At 35.1% G+C, this 11,958-nt stretch overlaps 1 protein-coding gene across 2 annotated transcripts; it reads right to left on the reverse strand.

Annotated features, from left to right (window-relative positions):
* Nucleotides 1-167: 167 nt before the first annotated feature.
* Nucleotides 168-10,377, reverse strand: LOC110935528 (disease resistance protein RUN1). Of its 2 annotated transcripts, XM_022177908.2 has the most exons (6): nucleotides 9,831-10,377; nucleotides 7,501-8,605; nucleotides 7,193-7,405; nucleotides 1,684-1,845; nucleotides 979-1,185; nucleotides 168-793 (listed from the first exon to the last, which is right to left on the reverse strand). In XM_022177908.2, exons 1-6 carry the CDS (start codon nucleotides 10,304-10,306, stop codon nucleotides 506-508), a joined length of 2,451 nt encoding a protein of 816 aa, XP_022033600.1. In that variant the 5' UTR covers nucleotides 10,307-10,377; the 3' UTR covers nucleotides 168-505. The 2 variants fall into 2 exon arrangements, with proteins under 2 accessions (XP_022033600.1, XP_022033599.1); XM_022177907.2 differs by having other exon boundaries at nucleotides 979-1,845.
* Between the last annotated feature and the right edge of the window lie 1,581 nt (nucleotides 10,378-11,958).

An 11,958-nucleotide genomic window follows, 5' to 3' on the forward strand; every position in this document is an offset into this window, starting at 1 on the left:
AAAGTATAGTTAATCCTGCTCTATAATGGAGTCAAGCTTTAGCTTACAGGTATTCTACACCCCTATTTTCTATTAACACATTCTATAATCTTTTTTATATGTCACTTCCAAGTTATTTTTTTATTCCTTACGCTGTAATATTAACTTACATTTACAAATGATAAAAAGAAAAAAAAAACAAGATCTTTTGAACTAATATCATTTTTTTCTTGTATGCTTTAACAGTAAAAAAAATTATTGGTAAAAACTATAAAGAAATGCTAGGAAGTAAAATTTGTGGATGTTACCAATGAGATCACTAAAGCGGACGAGGAGTCATCTTCAATCATGAACTTAGGTGTAATACCAGACGAATGTGTTGATGTTTCCGTTAGACCACTTCTACTTTTCCTAGCAACGAGCCTAACTGCTATACCACTGCACTCCTTAGTCGTTTCCCTATCATACTTATCTCTAATTTGAAACGAAATAGCTTTGCATGTTTGATCCCACCATGTAGTGTGTCTCAATGAGCCAAATGAAACATACCACACCAACGAACGTTTAGAAGCACTATCATCCTCCAAACCACGTTGTCTTGAGAATCCATATCACCCATTGTCCGCCTCATACATACCATTGGGTCGAGGTAATTTGTTATAGCACACATTAAGAAACCACAAAAGTCATTGCACCAGTTCTCTGGAAGTTGTAGTCTAAATCTTTTCCCTCGAAGTGGACGAGGTGTAAACCCCTTTGCAACCTCGAGACCTTGAAGTTGAAGAACCATGGAGTCATTCTCAATAGGCTTGCCCTAATTAAGTAACATAAACTTATTAGATTCTGAATATTATTAATACAAATAAACAAATATAGGTACCTAGTAAAACTCTCACCCATAAAGGTAAGGTGAGATAAGGAGAAACATTTTCTTTAATTATCCTTAATATGTGAACCTTAGTTAAGTACATATTATAAAAAGAAAGAAAAGATATATACCTCAAGCATGGATTGTAGTAATCTCTTACCATCATTTATGATGCCAGCTCCAAAAAGTGAGACTTGACATAACCATTTACAATTTTTGTGACAATCTCCAAAGGTTGTAAGTAGCTTGCAGTGTGATGCTTTGAGAGTAGTTAAACTTGATGGGAGCTCGGGCAGTTCAAGTAGCTTTTCACAACGCGATAGGTTGAGGAATTTGAGCTGAGTAAGTTGCGAAATGTTAAAATCTAATCGTGAAAAATCATTGTTACTTAGATTTAGCACTTGTAAGTTGGGTAAGTCAACAATAGTAATGGGGAAGTCTGAATCTTTCAAACGGCATGAGCCTAGATCCAACTTTCGTAAGCTACGTAGAAGTTGATGAAATGATTGATGCCTTGTCTTCTCAAGTTGTATTAATCCTTCTAACTCCAACTCTTTCAAATGCTTTAAGGCATCAAAGTTGAATTCTATACTCTTTAAGTGGTCTAAGTAAGACAAGTATAGGGAAATTAGGTTGGCACAATGGTCTCCAATTGTTGACGGTAGAACTTCTATCCCAATGTATTCTAGACACAACTTTACCAAGCTTTTCATGTTTGCTTTAATCTCTGGAAACTCACAAATCTTTGGGCAAGACTTTATTTCTAGAGTCTTGAGGTTTTCCATGTGAACAATCGTTGGAAACATTTTAAGCTTGTAACAACATGATACACTTACGTATTTAAGACTTGTATGATTTCCAAGTGACGGATGAATCTCTTTTAACTTTGAACAAGATGAGAGTGTCAAATTTTGAAGACATGGAAGTCCAGCAAAATCTGGTGTATTGAGTAGCTCCCACATGTATTCGAGGTGAAGCACTTTCAAATGTGGTAGATGCTAAAATATAAACAAGCTTATGATCACAATTAATACAGTGGTAGATACTAAAATATAAACAAGCTTATGATCACAATTAATACATACACATTAATATAAAGAGGCTTATGGTCACAATTAAATCTTCTAGCAGGAAAACAACAAAAAAGGGTAAGTGAGACTACGTATCAAATTAGCATGACCATTAATATATGCACATAAGTTGCATAATTTCTGTTTTTTAAGAAAAATTTAACATGTTGCAGGTAATCTTAAGTAAAATAACTGTATATGCAACATTATTTTTCAGTGGGTGTCCTATTTTTTTAAGGCTCACTGTTGGCACACCCAAATTACCTATTTGCACACTTTAGGTTTTATGTACACCTCGTATACGAGGCATATAACGTCGCATCAAACTCAGCGTTTGACTGGTGCCAGTTCTAGCCTGACTGCTCCTATGTGGCGCGTATAGGACCCCTGGTATAGGTCTCGTATAAGACCCAGCCCGGTATATGCCTCGTATAGGCCTATATGAGGCATGTATAAGGCTTTTTTTACAAATGTTTTATACAATATTAATCGGTTTAGAAAAGTTTTATACAAAAATAAGTTTTCTTTTCTAAATAAAAAAAGTATTCTTTGACAAACATTTTTATACAATATTAATCATTTTATATGATACTACATCTATCGTATCGTATAGGTCCCGTATTAGCCTCATATAAGCCTATAAGTCTGCTCTCCTATCGTATCGTATACTGTAGTATAAGTCCCGTATAGGCTTCATATAGGTCTATAGTTGTAGTATCATATAGTATTGTATTATATTGTGTGGTCAGGGGCGGACCTACACAAAACAGGTCGGGGTATAAGTCCCGTATATGTGACAACTCGAGTTTCCAAGATTCCAATTTCGCATTTATTGCACGTTCATTGTTTGTTTAGTTATTTATTTGCACAAATAATTTACTATGGAACTGTAACGTTTTGGTACAATGAAGTGTATTGTGTGATTGTGCATGATTATGTGTTAATTATGAAAGATTTGTCAAATGCATGAACTTGGTGGTGAAACTGTGAAATGGTTTGAGATGGTGTACTATTGTAAAAGTTGATACTTGAGGATGTAGAGAGTAATTAGTGAAATTTTAGTGATACTTAACCCTAATCCCTTTTCACTAATCATTACACAAAAACAAAGCACGTACTTTCATTCTTTGATTCTCTGGCAATCATCACCTCCATCACAAGCACAAGTCTCCTGCATCAATCTTAATCTTGCAATCTAGTTAGAATCAATTCAAGGTAATTATTAATGATTGTTTGTTGATTATTTGATTTTCATCAATACTTGATTCTTGTGAATTCTTGTAAACCCTAGTTATTCACATGCTAAGTTCTGTAATTGTTAATGTGATTCTGATTATTGTGATTATGACAATTGACTAGTTGTATAATCGATTACTTGATGATTTTGATGCATGATATGAAGAGTTATTGATTGTTGTGTTGATTACTACCAAACAGATATGAATTAGGGTTTTCTTAATCGTTAGAACTGATAACGTAACTGATACAATCCTAAGGAACTGGAACATTCATACGTATGATTGATTATAGTCAGAGTTTTGTTTTGATACACTGTCCGACTTTTAATGGATGCGTGATGTCCGAGTTTTAATTATATTGCATAGTGTCTGAGCTTCTTAAATGATAAGGGGTCCGAGTTTTGGCCTTGTAAGGTTGTCCGAGTTTTAGATGATGTAAATGGTCTGACCTTTTGTTTTGGATGGTCCGACCTTTAATGATCAGGAGCATAGTCCGACTTTTGGGCAAAGGACTATGTGTCCGGGTTTTATATAATGCCTAAGGGTCCGACTTTGGTTTGTTTTATGCATGTCCGACCTTTGTGACCCCACCTTTTTGGTCCGAGTTTCTTGCCCTTCCCATGTCGGACTTTTAAACAGACTTCTTGTCTGAGTTTCATAAGGCTTGAAGCCTATCCGACTTCTAAAGCCTACATTGGTCCGAGTTTTTGGATAACATGTGAGGTCCGACTTCTTTTGAATGATGAAAGGGAAGTCCGAAGTTCATAGCTTTGTCTGAACTTTATATATGCACAAACAAGGGTTTGACTCTTAGAATAATGTATATGGGTCAGTAATATAGACACACACATGATAGGATCTAATATGTTGTAATGGGTCATGCTCACTATGCGATTCTGATGATTCTGCTTATGCATGAATATCATGTTGGATGTGTATCGTCTAGAACAAAACAAAAGTGGTTAGGGTTGTTGATAATCAATGGTAGGACTTTGTTATAACAGATTCATGTGATAACTGTGTCATTGTGTGATATGTACATCTGAGATGTGAACTGCTGTGTTAAATTGGTGTAACTCCGTTAAACATGTAACCCTAACGGGTTGTGAACGTTGTTAGCTAACTAACTCTGTTAATTTATTATTCCCGTTACGTATGTTAACCCTGTCAAGTATGTTACGAATAACCATGATAGGGCAAACTGTAAATGACACTTACATGGAACATGAGTTTGCACGACTTTGTTTATCTGCTTACGTGATACGTGATAATTGCTTAAGTACATGATATGACATAGATTGCATGTAAATCGTTACGAACATGAACTGATTTATTACACGTGCATACAATAGGACTTGACTGATCACTTGTGAGTGCATAACCTAGCATACCGAGCAAACCAAGGTGAGTTCACACAGCCAAGGCATGGGGTTCCCAGGGTGGGAATGGGGTTGATTTATTTATTTGCACTTCTCTAGATAATGGAACGTAGTGATATGATCCTCGGGTGAGGAAGGTGATTTGGTTAAGATACTGCTAGACTAGTGATGCTTATAGAACTAATCTTCGCACACATGCCTAGGGAGGCTGCGAACTATACACTAAAACTTCGCACAGGTGCCGGGTGGCCGCGATACAAACATACCTAGTCTAGAATACTTGAGAACTTTCCCTAATCTTCGCATACAAGCCTAGGAGGGCTGCGATACGAACTATTACGATACATGACTTAATGAACGAATACAAGGCTTACTATACTATTACAATTACTGAACTATAAACTGTGAACTCGCTCAACTAGTTGTTGATCCTCTGTTACATGCCTTGCAGGTCGTTAGATATATGGAGCTTGCACAGGGAGGAGCAGGTCGTTGTGGAGCATGGATCGTGGATGCCATGTTAAAACATTTAAACATTTGAACTTATGTTACACATTGGGTTTTCATACTTATGCTTCCGCTACACTTTGAAACTATAATTATGTTTTGAACACCTATCGTATTGAATGACTGGTTTGCATTTATTTTATTTGATATTAATTACATGTTCAATATGATTGGTGGCTTGATCCTGGTCAGTCACGCTCCCAGGCGGTGATATTCCGCAGGTGGATTTTGGGGGTGTGACAGTATAGGCTTCATATAGGTCTATAGTTGTAGTATCATATAGTATTGTATTATATTGTGTGGTCAGGGGAGGACCTACACAAAACAGGTCGGGGTCCCCAGACCGCAATGTTTTTTAAAAAAATTAGTAGATCCGGTATATTAAACTTTATAAGAATCCCATAAATACAATTAGGTGGACACCACAAAAAGAAAAGGAAAGCTGATGTAGTGGTAAAACTCCCTCGGTCATGGGTTCAATCCTTGTATGCCCTGTTTTTTCTGTTTTTTTAAACCTAATTCAAACCTAGCTCTGACTGACCCGAAAATTTTAACGTTTTTTTATGAAAATTTTGAACACCGAAAAGATGAACCCCATTGGAATAAAATTTTGGGTCCGCCACTGTGTGTCGTATAATATAGGTCTCATATAGGCCTATAGATGTAGTATCGTATCGTATAGTATAATATAACTTAAGTCTCATATAGGTGTGGTGTAGGTCTCATATTGGCCTCGTATAAGTCTATAGGTGTAACATAGTTTCCGCATAGACCTATATTATACGATACTACACATATATGACTATACGAGACTTACACTACACCACACTATACGGTATGATACTACACCTATATGCATACACAGTACATATACAACACCTATAGGCCTATACAAGACATATACTACACCTATGGGGACCTAAACTACACCCATAGGCCTATACGGGACCTAAACTACACATATAGGCCTATACGGGACCAAACTACACCTATCGGCCTATACGGGACCTACAGTACACCTATAGGCCTATACGAGACTTATACTACACCTATAGGCCTATGTGGGACCAATACTACAACTATACGATACTATAATATAGTACACCTAAAGGCATATACATGACCTATACTACACCTATACGATACGATACTACATATTACGAAAATATACGATACGATATGATATGATACTATACTACGCCTGTAGGCCTATACCAGACCTATACTACACCTATAAGCCTATACGAGACCAATACTACAACTATACTATTATTCAATACATCTATAGGCATATACAAGACCTATACTACACCTATACGATACTAGATTATACAATATGATACTATACTACACCTATACATCTATACGAGACTTATACTACACTATATGATATGATACTACATCCATAGGCCCATACAAGGCCTATACGGGACGGGACCTATACGATACGATGTTTAAGTATGTTATTTATTTATTTCTTTATTTTCTTAAAAAAGTACTTATTACAAAACTTTACTAAAACAATAACTATTGTATAGAAATGTTAAAAAAACACACATTTATGTATGCCCCATTTATGCATATACGAAGGGCCAATTATACCATTTTACCCCTGGTTTGGGCTGCGTATAGGCCCCAAACTAGGGGTAAAATGGTCTTTTTCTATATGCCTTGTATAGGTCTATACGAGTTGTATATAAGGGGTATGTTAGTTTAAAAATACCATTTTACCCCTGATTTGGGCTGCGCATAGCCCCCAAACCATATACTACACATATAGGCCTATACGGGACCTATACTACACTATACGATATAATGCTATAGTATACCATATTATAATACAGCTATAGGCATATACGAGACCTACACTACACCTATACGATATGATATTGCACTATACGATACCATAAGACCTATAGGCTTATACGAAACTTATACTACAATATATGATACAATACTACATCCATAGGCTCATACGTGTGTCCTATACGGGACCTATACAAGACTTATACTATACTATAAGTCTCACTAATCAATTGTATTTTGACGCCTAAGATAAACTTTAAGGAACTGTATTCGTACAACCTATGATAAAGTTAAGGTGTAAATTTGTCTACTAGTTTCATATTTTCAATGAATTAAATGAATTACCTTGTCGCCATTCCAAAGGTCTTTTTGCATGCTAAAACTCAACTTTAGAACAACAAGATTCGTTGGTTGGAAACTCTTTGGGAATGGACTTGCAGGATACCCGTCCCAATCAACATACCTTAGTTTCTTCATGTTTGAAACAATCTTGCAAATGCGTGATGAATGATTATATGAGTCACCCTTGTATCTTAACGCTTCAATATTGTCATTTTCCTGCAATAAAGGACAAATGAAAGGTTTGAGCATCATTTAGAGACACATATTACACATAATATAATGTATATTCCTAACATGCTAGTTAGCTTAACCTTCATACTTGCCGCATGCCCAAAACATATGTTTCTAATTTCTTCATTTTTCCAAACTCTACTATGCTTTTCAGGATTCTTTGGATGTTTCCCTCTAACAATGTATTGTCCCATTTCTTGAACCAAATCATGCATATCAAACATACCATTCACAATAGTTATGAGAGCTTTTTGTCTAAGCACCTTTATCCCTATTTTAGGATAAAAATTGCAAGCTTCAAGTATCTCCATTGCTACACCTATGAATCTCCCCCTAAAAAAACATGCAATATCCAAGAATAACTCTTTCTGATAAGGTTCAAGTCCATCATAACTAATTTTGAGTATATCCATGACCTTAGAATCTGGGAAATCTTTTAACTTGTCCAAGGCACTTATCCACTCCAGCTTGTCTTTATCATATAGAAACGTACCTAATACTTTAAGTGCCAATGGGAGTCCATTAGCATAAGACACCACACTTAATGAAAGTGTTTCAAACTCTTCTACAGGGTGGTTCTTTTCATTATACGCGTGTCTCTTGAAGAGTCTCATCGCCTCATCTGGCGATAATAATGTGATAGGATAGACCCAGTCTACTTTGTGGGTTTTTAGCAAATGTTCGTCTCTTGTTGTAATTATCACTCGGCTCCCACTACCAAACCAATTATGTGATCCAGCTAATGCCTCTAGCGGCTCAAGATCACTAACATCATCAAGAAGTAATAGCACATTAGTATGACATAACCTATTTTTTATCATGCCCTTTCCTTCTTCAACACTTTGCACTTCCCGTTTCGTATTCAAAACACGTAATAAAATTTTTTGTTGTAGAGCTTCTAAACCATGTTTGCTTGATTCCACCCGAATATTATCAACAATGCATTTACTTTGAAAATGGCAAGAAATTTCCTTATAAAGAGAAGATGCAAGAGTAGTCTTACCACTACCCCCGACCCCCCATATCCCAACCATAAGCACACCACTTGGCCCAATTTCTAACCGTGATTTCAGTTCTTGCAAGCGGGTCGTCAACCCAACAAGATGTTCGTCGTTGTATGAATGTGAGGAGAACAACCTATCCAAAATTCTATCAGCAATTTCTTTGATGGCTTTTGATTCATGCCTACAAGTTATAATTAAGATACACTCGTATTAATTCACAAAGATATAATGTAACCCACAATATAAGGGCCCAGGGGGCGGTACGTGATTCTATCACGAAAAGCACTTATAACGCGTGATGGAATATTTTTTCCACCCCCACAACAAAGTTCCACGCATGATATTTTCCACGAAATCAATTTTCGTTATTTTCTTCACACGTTATTGTTTTTTTTTTTTTTTTTGTGAGTGTAATTGTTGGTTGGGGGAAATTGTTGGGTGTGGTGGTGAGTGATGACCACCCCCACTAAAAAAGGTTGTGAGTGATAGAAAAATGGTTGCTGACATGGCGGAACATGATTGGATATTGTGAGTGATGAAATTTTATCACTAGTGACCACCCCCTCCCCTAAGGGGAAGGGATTATGAATAAATATGAGTTTCTTTTTTAGCTAAAATAGAATCACAACATTAATTACAAACTGAATATCAAAATACTATTATAATATAAAGAGTTAATTACATAGTTAGTCCCTGTGGTTTGCACAAAATAACATACTTAGGTACTAACAGTTTAAAATCACATTCTAGGGTATTAACTTTTCATTTTGTAACGTTTGGAGGTATTAACGTTATTTGTAGGTTTAAAATCACATTCTATTACTACCTAAGTATGTTATTTTGTGCAAACCACAGGGACTAACTATGCTAATACCTTATAAGTTAATACCTCCAAGCGTTACAAAATGAAAAGTTAATACCCTAGAAGGTAATTTTAAACTATTAGTACCTAAGTATGTTATTTTGTACAAACCACAGGGACTAACTATGTAATTAACTCTAATATAAAATACTATGTTTTTAACGAAATTTTGACTAATTAAGACTATCATTAAAAGGGTTCATGCTATGAACAAGCTCAAGCCTTCTTAGGTTCACGAGCCGAGCTTTGACTCGTTAAGGATTGTCTAGAAAATGAGTATAGTCGTGCCGAGCTAAATTTTGCAATTCTCAAACTGATTTTGAGTTTACGTATGACAAGAATCTCTTAACATTTCAAGTTAAAAAGTTGAGCCCGAGCTTGAAAAAGATTACACTCGCATGGCTCGTTTACACCTACAAATAAGTGTATTAAATAGCACAAAAAGCTTAAACAATACATGTTACATGTATGGTTGAGTTTTAAAAATACGTAACTAAGCATGCATAGAGCCTTCAAATCATAAATAAAGAAAAATGAAAAGTACCCGTTGGCAATATTCTTGGGTTCCCATCCAGAAATTTTACTTGCATCAACAAGTTTGTTTCTCCATAGTTGAACTTTGTTGTTATTCTCTTCTTCTTGTTGGGCAAATGCTTTTCCGAAATCTCCTCTTTGTTTTCTCACATCAGAAGGATCCACGCCATAGAAAATGGGTATAACGGTTAGTTCTTTCTCATCCTTACATTTCATAATATGCATAAGTTCTTCCAAACACCATGAAGAATTTGCATAGTTTTTGGAGAATATTACCACGGCGATCCTTGATTCTTCGATAGCCTTGAAGAGGGATGGACTAATGAATTCACCCCGGAGAAATGTTTCGTCGTCCTTGAAGGTACGGATTTGTCGATCTACAAGAGCCGAGTAGAGATGATCTACAAAGGTCTTGCGGGTGTCTTCTCCTCTAAAACTTAGAAATACATCATGTTTATATGATCTAGAAGATGATGAAGATGCCATGTGTAGGCTCTCAAGTGTATGATAACCGGAGACCTAATGAACAGAAGAATCCCCTTAACACATATAAAAATAACATAAACGAATAACTTTATTAGAAAATGATATACGATAATAATTAATAAATGCAATTTTAGAAAATGTCATTAACCGCCCCACATGCATATCGATCTCCAAGGTCAACATTCAACAACGTGTTTTCAACGTTTTATATTCATATTACATTTTATTATTTAGACATTTTGTTGAGATAATTTTGATTGTAAGTTACATTTAATTTTTTTTTTTACGGCGGAAGATTCTATGATATATAGAACGGGGCTAGCATCATTGTAAAAACCCAACGAAATATAAAGGAAACGAACTAACGACAACAAAAACCAACAAAAGGAAACAAAATTACATGGTTGCATCTCTTATATTAAAGTCGCGTCATCTCTCCTATACTAGATTCTTTATTTTGGATCGTTCCCTAAGCCAAAGAAACGAGCTCGCCGTAATCTCTTCCTATCAGTTTAGTAAGATGTGTGCCCCGTTCATTAAATTCACATTCATTCCGCGCTTTGGATCATGATTTGTATTATAAAGAATTCAATTTGTTGTTTATGCGTTTTTACTTAATATATTTTTTATTTATCCAACATGTACATATTTGTTGATATTGAAGATGCAAAAATTTAACATAAACTACTATAAATAAACTAATGCAAAAATTTAACATAAACTACTATAAATAAAATAGAATCAGTATATTAATCAGATAGAGAGTGTATATGGTACAGTTGAAAAAAAAATCGTAATGTAAATATAAAAATTAAAAATTTCTGGAAGATAGTGACTTAATGTGTTGGTCAACAAATGTGGCGAAGGTGTATATTAAACCTAAAAAGTCAGACCTTAGATCTCGTATCTGCTTTAAACTAGCAACACGCAAAAGGTTTGAATAAGAAAAATTCTTTGGTAAGACTGAAAAACGTTTTGAAAACCAGATTGATTATCAAATCGATGATTTATCCTACCGGTCCTAACGCTATTTAGTGCGTTATATGATTTGTTTATATGGAGCTAAGATATCTATATATTATTGCTCAAGTAATACAAGTATTTATTATTTAAGGTGTAACTAGAATTACGACCCGCCGCAATGCGGCAGGGATTCTTTAGTTATAACTAAGTCGATTTAGGACCCGCACATTATGTTGAACCTGTCAAACGGGAAAAAATAGACGATGTAAAAACGTTCACCCACAAACGCACGTTGCGTCGTGTTAACTCGCAAAATTTAGAACGAAACGTAAAAACGTTAAACCAAAGACGCACGTTGCGATATGTTAAGTCAGAAAATTTAGAACGAAGCATAAAGCGAAAAATTTGCAGAAAATGAAAACTATAAAGGACCAAAGTTGAAAGTAAAAAAAGTTGTGAGAAAAAATTGCAAAAGATAAAAAGTTTTGTGTTAAAAGTAAAAAAAACAAATTGTTTTGGGTTAAAAGTAATTTATGAAATATTTTTGGGTCAATAGTAAAAATAATCAAGTTTTTTTTGTAAAATCAAGTTTTTTTTGTAAAACCCCCAAAGCGAAGGTTACAACAACCATATGCATAACCATTTTTTCTTTGAAAACAAAGCCAAGATTACAACACATAAGTAAAAAA

Source organism: Helianthus annuus, chromosome 4, assembly GCF_002127325.2.
Source record: "Helianthus annuus cultivar XRQ/B chromosome 4, HanXRQr2.0-SUNRISE, whole genome shotgun sequence".
In the NCBI taxonomy this organism is placed as follows: Eukaryota; Viridiplantae; Streptophyta; class Magnoliopsida; order Asterales; family Asteraceae; genus Helianthus; species Helianthus annuus.